The sequence below is a fragment of the Chelonoidis abingdonii genome, chromosome 13, assembly GCF_003597395.2.
Source record: "Chelonoidis abingdonii isolate Lonesome George chromosome 13, CheloAbing_2.0, whole genome shotgun sequence".
NCBI classification, from domain to species: domain Eukaryota; kingdom Metazoa; phylum Chordata; order Testudines; family Testudinidae; genus Chelonoidis; species Chelonoidis abingdonii.
Window position 1 is genome coordinate 17,184,108 of NC_133781.1, and position 12,903 is coordinate 17,197,010.

The following is a 12,903-nucleotide window of genomic DNA, read 5'->3' on the forward strand; positions in this document are numbered from 1 at the left end:
GCTACTTGACCACACTTCCCTTCAACAGCTGGAGAAAGATGATATAGATCCTCACAGAGTAATGCCGTTTAATTCATTTATCAGAGTCTCTGCAGCCCCCTTTTTAAGGCAGGTGGGAAAACAAAATATGGAACAAAGTAACTCATCTGTCTTCAGAGTATTTCAGCAAATAAAACAAACTCAAACAAAGCTTTTGTTTGAAAGAAACTCAGTTTCTCCCTGCAGCAGGGATATCTTTATGTTCTCTGCCCATTATTCTACAAAACGCTATCTGATGCCTCAGCATCTGACAGTTCTGACCTGATGAAAGAGACAAAGGGAAAAGAGAGAGCCTGTAATAAAGAAATGGACCAGCTGGATAGGCCGGTGCTGTGAACACAGGTCGAGGTTTTGGCATACATGAGAGATTCAGATTCCATCACTACCCTAGTCCAGGGGGTGGCTAAACAATTGAGCAGCCTATAACAAACAACCAAGACTTAGGAACAAATTCTATGTATTTTCTTTACTGGAGGAGAGAGTTTCCACAACTGCATCAAAACCTGGTGCTAAATCACTCGAAAGATAAACAGTAAAATATTGTCAAAGCCAACCCAAGTGACTGAACTTTTTCCATTTGGACAACAAAAAGGCGTGTTCTCCAGAACTGTGACTTCACACGTTGCCATAACGGGAGCCTTTGGCTTCTCTTTCTTGCACGATGAAGATTATTCTTAAGATATTTTCACTTGCTGTTTAACTAGGAATTAAAACTCTAAAATTCTTAAACAGTTGAAGACAAAGTCTTATTTAATACTAACAGCCCCTCTTCTTTTTAATAGCACTAAGCAGCAACACTCCAGGCTACAGGCAGCCGACTCTCCCCGCTGCTTTAGGTCAAGCACTGCCTGATGCTGGGAGGGAAGCTGACAAATCTCTTTGCAGTGGGCTATCTGAACCACAGCCAGGACAGGGTGCTGAAAGAACAGACAAGCTACACTACTCCAACCCTCACTTTCGCTACACTCCCAGGCAAGGGGACAAGGATTTGGAAGTTGCTCTCCCATGTGAGAATTTAGTGTCCCCCAGTCAGTATTATAGGCTGATGGATGGTGCCATCAGGCCTGTTCCTATCACATGTAACAACTACCTCAAGAAATCTCTAATGGCCCTAACAGATCCTCCCAGCAATGGGCTGAGAGCATCCAACCACCTCTGTCTAAAAAAGAACTAACACTTCCCTCCAAGTTCCTTTGTAATATGGAGGCGTTTCAACCCAGCCTCCCTGCTCAGCCACCAGAGATGGTAAATGCACTGATGCACAGAGCTCAGTATCAGGAATACAGGCAGCCAGAGGCGCTGCGTCCTTTCATCTGCAGTGTTTCTGCAGCATGTGCTGGTCTTCGGGGTCACGGGGGCTTTGCCAGAAGAAGTACTGGTGGTTGAGGGCTGCCTTTGCTGAAATGCGCCTGTTGGGGTCATACAGTAACAATTGCTGCAAAAGAAAACCAAGAGAATTTGGGTTTTTGTTTTTATTTTTAAAGCAGGATGTTTAATTGAACCAAATGCAAAAGCTTTCAAATAGCTCAAACTGGTGCCGCTTCCTCTCTGCTAGACTCTGGCCTCCAAAGAGAACTAATTATTACATGGGGCCTTTATCTGATAGCCCAAGAGGGCTTTACTGACTTTAATCAGGTATGGCAATATCCAAGTTGAGTAGCTAGAGATTGATATCCCCATTTTCCAGATGTGGAAACTGAGGTCCACAGACATTGTAAATTCACCTAAGGACAGAGAGGAGCAGGGCTTGGTACAGAACCAAGATCTGCTAGTCCCCAGGCTGGTGGCCAACCACCAAGCCACATGGTTTCCCAATTATTTAGAAAAAGGAGGGCACCCCAAAAAGTCCTCTGGGGGCTGCGGTCATAGACCTTGCCTGAGTTGGATCAGAGCTGGCACATTGTGCCCTGAGTATGTGCAGGGTAGGAGTCTGTTCCATGCTGGCCACGCTGCTGCAGTTGTACTTCACAGTACAACAATTCCTCCGCCCCCTTTCTCCACCCCCATCCCCGGTAAATCACTGCCCAGTAACCCATCCTGGATCAAAAAATCACAGACAAAGGAACACTGTGAAAAGTGAAATCCCTTCCACCAGTCTGTGTTCCCTAGAGGATTCTACTAAGTGTAGTTTTAACAGCTGTTTCACGACTGCAGGATTTTCTTACTCTATTTACTAAAGGGGAAAAAACACTACAGTATGAATGTGTATTGATTTATCAATATACACCCATCCTGCACCACAGCTACTATGTAGCACTTAGCAACCTACGCTACTACCTCTGCTGCTGAAGGGGGATGGGAATCTGTTGTTAAGAACAAGATTCCAGGTGTAGTCATCACACATACAGCTAAAGTTTGTACGTTTTTCAGTGTGGAAGACACTGGAGGGACGTTAAAAGAGGAAAAACAGCAATCGCCCCAATACTCCAGCCCCCTGAATCTTTTTAGGTGCTCAGATACTACAGTGCTACAGGAACTTGAATAGAAAAGATTCATAGCGTTTATGGCCGAAAGAGACAGTTATGATCATAGTGTAATTGCCTACACAGCACAGTATTTTAGCCAGAGAATTTCATCCAGCGATTTGTACGTGGAGCCCAGTAGAACTAATCCCTCCTCCCATGCAGGAACCTGTGTGTGTCCAACGGATCCAACATACAAGAGCCCGGTTCAGGGGTGAGGCAAAACACAACCCCCACCTGACCTGCGCTTTGTCGTTTCAGCTGAACACGTGCTTCCCCCTTTGCCCTACTGGAAAGAGCTGAGCGCCCCCAACACCTGCTCAGAACTCACCGCCAGTAAGTCTCGCCCATCCCGATCCAAGTTCGGAACGATCTCCTTCATCTCTCTTCTCGCCCACCTGGGAAAGTTTCCTTTATAGTCGGGAAGCTGGGTCACCCCTGGCCATGCTGCCTCGGTGGGTGTGCCCAGGGTGCGGAAAATCCGGAAGAGCTGGTCAATTTCAGAATCTCCCGGAAACAGGGCTTTTCTCATCACCTGGGAGCAACAAAAGCACCAGGTCCCAGCCATTAAGTTTCCTTCACATTATTCCCTAATAAGAATAACGTTTATATCCAATGTAGGGCAACCCCTTCCCTGGCAAGATAACACTAGGGACGTGTTTAGTGACTGTCTAGAATACAGTAAGTGTTAGGGAAAGTTAAATAACGTTGCATCTGCTTGTCCTCTTCGTTCCACCACCCCCACCCTGGGCTCTGCTCCTCTCGCTGATATATGTACAAACACATGGGAGTTCCCCTCAGTGTATTTCTCTCCCACCTGCTCCCCTTCTCCATTCCCCTTGCAGATTTTGTCCAGCTGCACAAGCTCCCTCCCCACTGATGGCTCTGATCCCTGAAGACATCCTCTGCTTCTGCCCCTCTAATCTGGCAGCAGGCCCTAGTGGTGGTAGCTAGGTCCATCTTCTCCTTGTTTCAAGCTGCTTTTAAAGGAATCCAGACTTTTTGGCATGTGAGGTGAAATGCTAGCTCTCTGCAGACCACAGTGTGAGAGCTTCAGGCGCAGGCAGACACGAGTTCTGTAATGCAGTCTCCTTGCTGCACCCAGCTCTTAGCAGCAGCTATCCAAGCACTGAGGTTAAAATAGGGTGACCATATTTCACCAAAGGGAAAACGACACCGCAGAGGGCCGGCCTGAGGCCCTCCTCTCCCCCACCATGCCTGGGGCTGGCCTGAGCACCTCCTGCCACCAGCCCAGGGCCAGCCTGAGTCCACCTATGTGGGGCCAGCCCAAAACCCCCCTCTACCCTTGGTGCAGGGCCAGCCCAAGATCCCCTGCTGCCCACCCACAGGGGGCTGACTCAGTCCAAGCTGCTCTCCCAAGCCCACCCTCCCGTGCAGGGCTGGCGTTGCTGCTCTCCCCCGGCATGGTCCTCGGCATCCCGCTAGGGGTCGCACCCCACTTTTTTGGGAAAACTGGGCATTTGTCCCCTTTGCTCTTGCCGTCCCGGTTTGGCCAGCCCAGGTTAAATTTCACCCTGATGCAGAAGGCAGTTTTTGGAAGATTTAAGTGTGCATATAATAGGCTGTAAGTGGTGGCTAGTTCTTGTGCTGGGCCCTGACTGTGGGGAGTGAATTTTACTCTGAATGCACAATTAAGAAGCTGCTAACTTCCTAGCTGCCTTTTCCATGGTGTATTCCCAGTGCCATCCAGGACCATGGTAAGAAATGGATAAGCGTGAGCCTGAATAGCATGACGGTGATGTTAAAAAGAAGGGACCATTTGCTTAGAAAAAGGTTAAACCTATTCTACCATTTCTGCAAAGATACAGCCAATGCTCCAGACATCCACTCCAGTCGAGTAGTATTTACTTCCCAGCAAGATTTCGGGGGCCCGGTACCATAAGGTTACCACCTACAAGAAACCAAAACAAAAGCATTAGTCCAGGGGTAGACAACTTTTTGTCAAGGTCCAGACTCCAGAGAAGAAAATTAAAAAAAAAAAAGTAAATAAAATGTCAGGGTCTGTTCAAAAGCATCTGGTGGCCCAGATCTGGCCCACAGTCCACCTACTGACTATCCCTTCTTCAGTCTAGTTTCATTTGGCAGGTACACACAGTTTTCTGCTCTTAGCAAGGGACAGTTCCTGCTGTGTTCAGCTTGGAAAGATTCTTTATGTACAACATCCATCTAGGCCCCCTTCAGCCATACAGGAAGTGGTATCTAATCAACGTGCAGGCCACTGTAGTGCCCAATACACAGATTTTACAGTGACGGGCATATTAGAAATTCATAGATTACATTATTTTTCATAAAAACAACACAGAGTCCTTGTAGCACTTTAGAGACTAACCCACAAGGACTCATTGTTTTTGCTGACACAGACTAACACAGCTACCCGTCTGAAACCATTATTTTCATAGGAGTCAAATAATTCAGATGAGAGAAACCAGAGAGCGAGACTGGCACTAAGATACCCAGGTGAAGGCCCTTAGGTCAGATAGGACACTGTCATTACCTCGTGAGTGTAAGTGCGCAGTGGAACCCCGAAGGCTCTAGCCAGACCAAAATCTGCCAGTTTGATGGCTCCCGCTTCGTTGATAAGCAAATTCTGAGGCTTTAAGTCTCTATGAATGACTCTGTGCGAGTGACAGAAGTTCACCCCCTGCAGCAGCTGGAACAAGTAGCTCTAAAAAGAGAGATTCCGACATCCATGCAATGAGACAATGTGGAAAACTGGGCTGGTTTAAATGACAACCTTTGAAATACGGTAGATCTTCATTAAGGAAGTGTCCAACATATGTATGGAAAATATTTCACAGTTGCAATATAACTTCAAAAGAGAACTAGATAAATTCATGGAGTATAGGTCCATCAATGGCTATTAGCCAGGATGGGCAGGCATGGTGGCCCTGCCTCTGTTTGCCAGAAGCTGGGAATGGGCGACAGGGGATGGATCACTGGATGATTCCCTGTTCTGTTCATTCCCTCTGGGGCATCTGGCACTGGCCACTGTCAAAAGACAGGATACTGGGCTGGATGGACTGATGGTCTGACCCAGTAGGACTGTTCTTATGTTCTTAACTTCCCCCCAACAGCCCAGATGCCCAAGCTCCATCCAAACCCATGACAGAGGTTCTGACCACAACCTAGCAATACACTGACACGTTCCTGCTGCCTTGGGGAGGGAAGGAGTCAAATCCACGCTGTGCTGTCACTGACACTGCCAGTGCCAGCAGCGTGTTGCTCAATATAAACAGAATTTAGCGGTAGCCCCCTGGACTGTCTCCCCCAACTTCACTTGTTTTGTTGTTGGTCAAACAAGCTGAGAAGTCTGGAAATGGCTGGGAAATTAATGAACCAGACAATACTGTCTAGAATCTTTCAGCTCAAACAGCACCTTGGGCCTGACTTGCAGAGGTGCTCATCACTCACCGCTCCCACTGCCTTCTGTGGGAGTCAGTTATTTACCAAGGGAGCTTACCAACAATTTCTGTTATCAGTATAAAGTCTAACACACAGCTGAGCAGTTCTGGGTCCATCCAGCAGAGGGCAGCAGGTATAAACACAGCCTTAACCACCTGTAGGTATTTTGCCAAGGCGGCACTCTTCTCTAAACTTCGTACCTTTACCAAACTTAAAGGGAGCTCCCCTGCCCGGGACGTGTCCATGTACTTTTTCAAGTCCTGATTCAGATACTCAAACACCAGATACAGCTTCTTCTGACTGTGCACAACATCTAGAAGCCTAAGAACAAAACACGACCATACCCAGTCTTATAAAAAACAGTCCTGACCAGCTTTACACAGCAGTGCTCCAAACCAATACTTATTTTTGTAATGAAACAGCGGTAGAACAGGCAGTGGGTAACACAGATAGGTTCTCCTCTAGCAGGCCCACAATCCCTCTGCTAGCGTCTTTTCTTCAGCAGCTGAATGGAACAGGATTTATCTGAAATGCCTCATGCCTTATCAGCTATTCTCTAACTTCTCTACATTATATTAGCCGCAGCTAGATTCTAAATGGGATAATAGGGCCAGGTGAACAATGTGTGTAACTTGGCAGAGCTCCACTGAAAGGCAGAGCTATGCCAGTTGAGGAGCTGGCCCATTGTATCTGGTAAGGCTGGAGGGAAGAGTTTAGTGCGGGTGACAAACCATCTTGCATGTAAATAGGCATGCCTGAAAAGAACAAGGACAGCCTGATGAAAGCAAAAATGTAGCCAACATGCATTAGGTGGGTCATGGGGGATTCTCCATCACTGACCATTTTTAAATCCAGATGGGAGTGCTGCTCTTGGAATCACTGTGGGGAAGTTCTCTGGCCTTGGAATCTATCAGTACATCTACACGGCAATACAAATCCCACAGCACTGAGTCATAGGCGCCAACTCCATGGGTTCTCTGGGGTGGGAGCACCCACGGGGAAAAAGTAGTGGGTGCTCTCCACCCACGGGCATCCCAGCACCCCACCCTGCCTCACCTCCCCCTCCTCCTCTGAGCATGCCGCATCCCCGCTCCTCTGCCTACCTCCCAGCACTTGCCACCACCAAACAGCTGTAGCAAGCTCCGGGAGGGAAGGAGGAGCGGGAACGTGGTGCACTCAGGGGAGGAGGCGGGGCTGGGATTTGGGGAAGGAGTTGAACAGGGGCAGGAGGGGGGGGAGTTGGGGCAGGCACATTGGGGAAGGGGTTGGAATGGGGGCAGGGCAGGGGTGGTGTTGGGGTGGGGCCAGGGGCCAATGGGGGTCAAGCACCCCCAGGTGCCAGAATAAGTCGGTGCCTTTGCACTGAGTCTTGGAACCTGGGTCAGCTGACCTGGGCTTCCAGGGCTCAGGCTGCAGCTCTGTAAAATTGCAGTGTAGATGTGCAGCCTGGGGTCTGAGACCCCCGCACGGGTTCTCAGAGCGTGGGCTCCAGCCTGAGCCCGAACATCTACACTGCAATTTTATAGCCCCATGAGCCCTAGTCTGCTGACCCGGGCCGGCCGTGGCTCTTTCGCTGAAGTGTAGCTGTATTACAAATCTAGTTGGAAGGGTAACTATAATCGGCAGCATTCTGCTGTTGCTCTCCAAAATAGCCACTCCAGAGCTGCAGCTCTGGCCTGGATTTTAAGGAGGGGAGAGGAAATCTTGCTTGGGAAGGTCTTTCAGAAAGGAGTGAGCCTTGACCAGGAAAGCTTGGTTGTAGCCAGATTGCTCTGGCTAATGCTGAGAAAAAGGGCGAAGGTAACCAACCCCCCGAGAGTTGGAGCCCTGCTGTAAGACACCCTGTTGTTTTTCACAGCCAAAGCATGGAATTCGGTTTCCTTGGCCAGCTATCTCCATTTCTGTTTATTTGGTGTCTGACTGTCAACACCCAGACACATTTTTACATCATGTTTCCTGCATTTGAATTTCTCCACAAAAGTCTTGCAGCCATGGTCATCTTCTCCATTAGTTCAGCAAGGTGACCAAGTTTAAAAACCAAAAACACACTAAGGACATTTCCAGGGGAAAAACAAGGTTTAAGATGCCCAATGGAGAAAAAGGCCATTATGTTCTCTACAGCACTAATGCAACCGCAGAAGGAAAAAGAAACACTTGAAGACTGTGAAACTGTAAATCTGCTCCACTTTGAATGCTAATTCACGCTGTTAAAAGAGATTGTTCAGTTGATTTTTAAGTTCCAGACACTTCTTAATGTGTGTCTGTGTCTAAAAATATAATCCATCAACTGGAACTGTGGCTTTTTCCATTGAGCTGTGTCAGGGTAATGACTAAATAACACTCAGGATCTTGATAGGTACTTACTGTTTGAAAAATAGCTAAGTGAGTGGTTATGGCAGAGAGCGAGCAGAAAACGATTTTTTTTATACATGACTGACTGAGAAATGCCTTGTCTGTTTCCTTCTTATCAACAACCATTTTACTTGGCACACACAAAGCTGGGAGATGTTTAACATCCTTGTGCTCCTCAGCCTGACACAACTGCACTTGATCTGTAGTGAGTGAGTCGTACTGCAATGACCCGACCGCCCCCATTCCATGGCCAGACTGAGTGCTTCTCTTACCTCACTATGTTTGGGTGCTTAAGTTCTTTGAGCAGAGAGATTTCTCGGATTGCTGTACTCGGAACCCCTTCTGTCTCCCTATGGGGAAAAACAGACTCATTATTTCCTGGGGTGATACTAGCAGGTAAATGCCAATTCAGTTGGTCATGTGGCTCACGGATGTCCTCCTTTCTGATCTTTCTTTTTGGTGGAAACTCACAGGGGCTTAGGACAGAAAATATAAGGTGTCTTGATCTAGGACCCTCTCCTCTCCATATGTATTTAGACAACTTAGGCCTAGATTTTTCAGGAGAGCTCAGGATCAGATTTTCAAGTGCTCAGCACACACAACTGGGGCCAAAGCTCAGTCATACATGTCATTGTGGGTGAAGTGTGCTCCTGAAAATCTGGCCCTTCTTTATGCGGCCAAGCAAAAGACCTAAGCCAGCCTGGTAGTCCCACTGGCATGTGCAGAGGCAGCCCAGCCAACTTCCAACAAGTGTTGGCCCTGGTTTGAGGCTGTCCGTGCTAGGGAGAGAACTGCTTTAAGACCAGCCTGAGGAGGAGCATGCAGAGGGGGATGTTATGACAGTGTGTACAGGCCAGTTTCTGGGGCACAGGCTATCTTAGAATACTCGTTCTCAGAGTGATCGTGTTTCCCTTTCCTGTTGGGGAGCTCTTAGCTTGTTCATGCTGATGAGTAAGTTTGAATGAGGGGTGAGGATTGTGTGCCATTAGGAAGCTTAGGCCTTGTCTATTGTGCAGCACAAACTGGCCTGGCTCGATGACGGTTCTTGAGTATGGTTTGGGCACAGCTGTGCCTGATAACCATTTCAAGCTTGACCGGAGATGGCACGGTTTGCTGCTCCCTTTCGGACTGGGTTTTGATCCTAAGAGGTTTAGACGATGCTATAGACAGGCCCAGCAAGGCACTATCGTGGCTTCTTAATGCTGTGATGTGGGTTGCCTAACCATGTTACAACAGCAGCTGTGTTGGGAAAACATTTCAGACACAGTTTCAAATCCTAGCGCTTGCATGACCCTGGACTTCTGGCTTCAGGGTGGAATGTGTGAGCTGGACTGTGGTTGGGAGCGTGGACACTCACGAATCCAGACGGATCTTCTTCAGAGCCACCAGCTGGCCTGTCCGCTTGTTCCTCGCCTTGTACACCACTCCGTAGGTGCCTTCCCCAATCTTCTCCACCTTCTGGAACACATCCTGGAATGTGTCCATGGTCCGTCAGCAGCTTGGCACTGAAACATTCCTCCATTCATTAGTCAGAGTCCCACTTTGCCATTTCAGTTCCGCACATTTTAACATTGCCCTCTGTTGCAGAGTACCAGCAAACCCCGCCTTTCAATGAACATCCCAGGAACTGAAGGTATTGTTGGATGGAAAAAGGTACTGCAATTGCATTAAACCCTTTCCATAGCAATATCCCATCCATTCCCTAACCCCTCCAAAGAAAACTCCCCTTAATAATACCCCATAGTACAGCCTAGAGGCAGTACTTATGTTTATTCACATCCAAACAAGAGTCTCGAGGCATGTCTCATGGCAGTGCTACTCTATAAACAAACGTGCACATCCCAAGTTGTCCTACGTACTATACACAGGCAGGGAAGATGCTTGCCCTTCAGTGCAAAACCTCCAAGCTGTGTCAGTTCAGTGCCTCAAGCAATTCACAGATACCCTGGGTTCAATTTCTAATGCACACATCAGTGACTAAATACCCCTCTTGAATTAAATAATGCACTTATTAGGCAAATACATTGGAGAAAATGACTAGTAATTGAGGACTGGACTGATCCTGACCACATAAGATCACTCTCTCTCAAAGATGCGTTTCCTCCGGTGACTTTGAACAAGCCACTTACTTACTCTGCCTCACCTTCCCTGTCTGTTGAATGGGCTTGGGGGCTGTGAGAATCAGTTATGAATTAAAAGCCCTATTAGCGCTAAGTATTACTGCTATTTACATCTTATCAGTTCAATACCACCTGCTCTATTTTCAACCAACAGTCTCCTAATTAGGTGTAAAACTATTTGTCCTTTCTCAGCCTGAGCGGCCCCAGGCCTCCGTGTATTAAACTTCCTAAAGCCGACTCTGATGGCCTGTAGAAAATGATCCAGCTGCAACCGTGTCCCTTGTGCTGGGCCATAATTACTGTATTGCTCTTCCCCCTGTATTTCTATAGCTAGCATTTCTGCATGCAACCTGGCCCCTGCAACCTGTGGGAAAAGACAGCGAATACTTGAAAAATGGATTTGCCAATAATATACCAGCTTTCCTTCAATATTTAACTTAAACACTGTGAGGTTGAAGGGTAGGTTTTAAGGCAGACCCGCAGCCCCTCCTATGCAGGCTGGGCAGTTTCTGCACTGTTTCCTGCATCCAATGTGAAATGGCTGTCTCCTCTCCAGGCCCACTGCATGCTCCTGCCCACATGCTCACCTCACCTAATCCGCTGAGCTACCGGGTTGCCAAAGGGTCAAAATTCATTCCACTCTGGTGCCCAGGTCATTTGACCACTAGGGGGAAACATACTTTAAATGTTATAGTGTCTAAGTTACAATCAAATGCACTCGCTGCTGCTGGCCACTGCTGGGGTAAGAGGAGGAAAGACTTTTGTTCTGCTAAATGGCATTCACACCCTTCCAGCTGTTAGCTGGCTGGGGAGGATGACGACCCAGACAAGAGACACAAGCAGAATTGCAGTGGAAGAAATGTAACATGATGGGGGACCAATTTAGTTACCCTGTTTTCCACAATCTTAAGTATAATTGCTAACAAAATCAGTATGATAATAAACGTGGGAGATGGACAGTGACTGTCCAGGAAACGAGTCACTTAGGGGCTCATCCTCCATGCTGATGGACAGCTGAGAACTGAACAGCGTGTACGCTCCTTGGGGCAGGACGTGTCTCTTTGTTTGGTGTTTATACTGCACCTAGCACAACAGAGTCCTAGTCCGTGACCAGAGTGCCTCCGCACAACCATAATACAAATAACTTTAATAAATGCCTTTATGCCTTGCAAAATGGTCAACAAACATCTACCAGCCCAAGCAGATTCCGTCTGCCCTTAGTAAGATGATGGAGGGAAAAATTTTTTACTTATTGGTCCAAAAAAATGTTGGATTTGGCTTGCAGTATTGTGTAAGGCTCCCTCAAGAGGCCCTCAATTCCAACGTACAGCAAAGGGAAGAGGCCTCTTTATGCCACATTTAGTATATGTGTCACGGTTCTCTTCCTTGGCAACTCTCTCCTATGCCCTCCGATGTGGAATGGCACGGCATACATGGGTGGTACACTCCACTGACTCCACAGATCTTTGGCATGGAGGACAAGAGTGTAAGAATAATGACCTAAAATGTCCTCAGCTGTTCCACAGCTGGGCTAGTAGCTTAAAAACTAATAGTCCAAGTTTAAGATGGTTCAGGCACCCACAAAATAATTGTATCTGAACGTTACTAGTCAATTGTAATGTCTGCATGCTCTAGTCCAGACCTTTGGGAGAACCAAACTACTTCTCGAGACTCCGTCTCAGGTTTTACAGTGAGCCCAGAGCATATGAAGACGAGGCTTAATAACTGTGTGAATCAACATACAGTGCAACATAATCAAACAAGATAGTGAGCTGCATAAATTACAGGCAAGTCTCGGGTCTTGGTTTCAGGCACCAGGTAACGTGGAAGCTAATATGCACCTAGCTCCCTCTGGCTTCCATACTGGGAATTCACTAGCTAGAGTTTCTTTTATTGTATGGGCTGGTCTACGCTGGGGTGGGGAAATCGAACTAAGATACTTCGACGCGTAGCTGAAGTTGTGTATCTTAGTTGACTTATCTGGCTGTCCTCACGGCGGCAAGTCGACTGCCGCGGCTCCCCCGTCGACTCCGCTTACCCCTCCTGCTGAGGCAGAGTACAGGCATCGATTCGGGGATCAATTTATCGCATCTAGACAAGACGTGATAAATCGATCCCCGACAGATCGAATACTACCCGTCATCCAGCAGGTAGTGTAGATGTGGTCTATGTCACCACAGAATCTACAAGCCAAACAGGTAACTGAAGTGCAAAGTGTTGTCCAGTTGGAAGTCTCAGTGAATGCTGCTCCTCACCTCTCCTCGGCAGGTTTTCTACAGCAGCTGAGGTTGTTTTTTTTTTTATTCCCCTCCCACAGACATTCTCTTTCCCCTCCCCACGTTAATGTTTGTCTTCATTTACAGCAGTATGGCTTTGGTAAACAGATGGGTCTTGCTGTGTGTTCTGAAGGTAGACAGGCCTTGATGTCCTCCTCCTGTAGCTCTTCCAAAGCCAGGTACCCCTGAAGAAAGCCATTATTAAAGAACAACACCCGGACTCAGTGCCCT

General features: G+C 47.6%; 1 protein-coding gene across 2 annotated transcripts; it reads right to left on the minus strand.

Annotated features, from left to right (window-relative positions):
- Nucleotides 1-490: 490 nt before the first annotated feature.
- On the minus strand, nucleotides 491-12,863 carry CDK3 (cyclin dependent kinase 3). Of its 2 annotated transcripts, XM_032792876.2 has the most exons (8): nucleotides 12,758-12,863; nucleotides 9,634-9,781; nucleotides 8,549-8,626; nucleotides 6,125-6,245; nucleotides 5,017-5,187; nucleotides 4,312-4,413; nucleotides 2,833-3,036; nucleotides 491-1,474 (listed from the first exon to the last, which is right to left on the minus strand). In XM_032792876.2, exons 2-8 carry the CDS (start codon nucleotides 9,759-9,761, stop codon nucleotides 1,349-1,351), a joined length of 930 nt encoding a protein of 309 aa, XP_032648767.1. In that variant the 5' UTR covers nucleotides 9,762-9,781; nucleotides 12,758-12,863; the 3' UTR covers nucleotides 491-1,348. The 2 variants fall into 2 exon arrangements, with proteins under 2 accessions (XP_032648767.1, XP_032648764.1); XM_032792873.2 differs by having other exon boundaries at nucleotides 9,634-12,863.
- Between the last annotated feature and the right edge of the window lie 40 nt (nucleotides 12,864-12,903).

Excerpts from the sequence above, each read along its gene's own strand:
- CDK3 (XM_032792876.2), bottom strand. The coding sequence starts at position 9,761 with ATGGACACATTCCAGGATGTGTTCCAGAAGGTGGAGAAGATTGGGGAA. Across the intron at positions 6,246-8,548 it reads AAGCACCCAAACATAGTGAG|GCTTCTAGATGTTGTGCACA; the intron begins GTAAGAGAAGCA and ends TTTTGTTCTTAG. Across the intron at positions 1,475-2,832 it reads ATGGGCGAGACTTACTGGCG|CAATTGTTACTGTATGACCC; the intron begins GTGAGTTCTGAG and ends TTTCTTTTGCAG.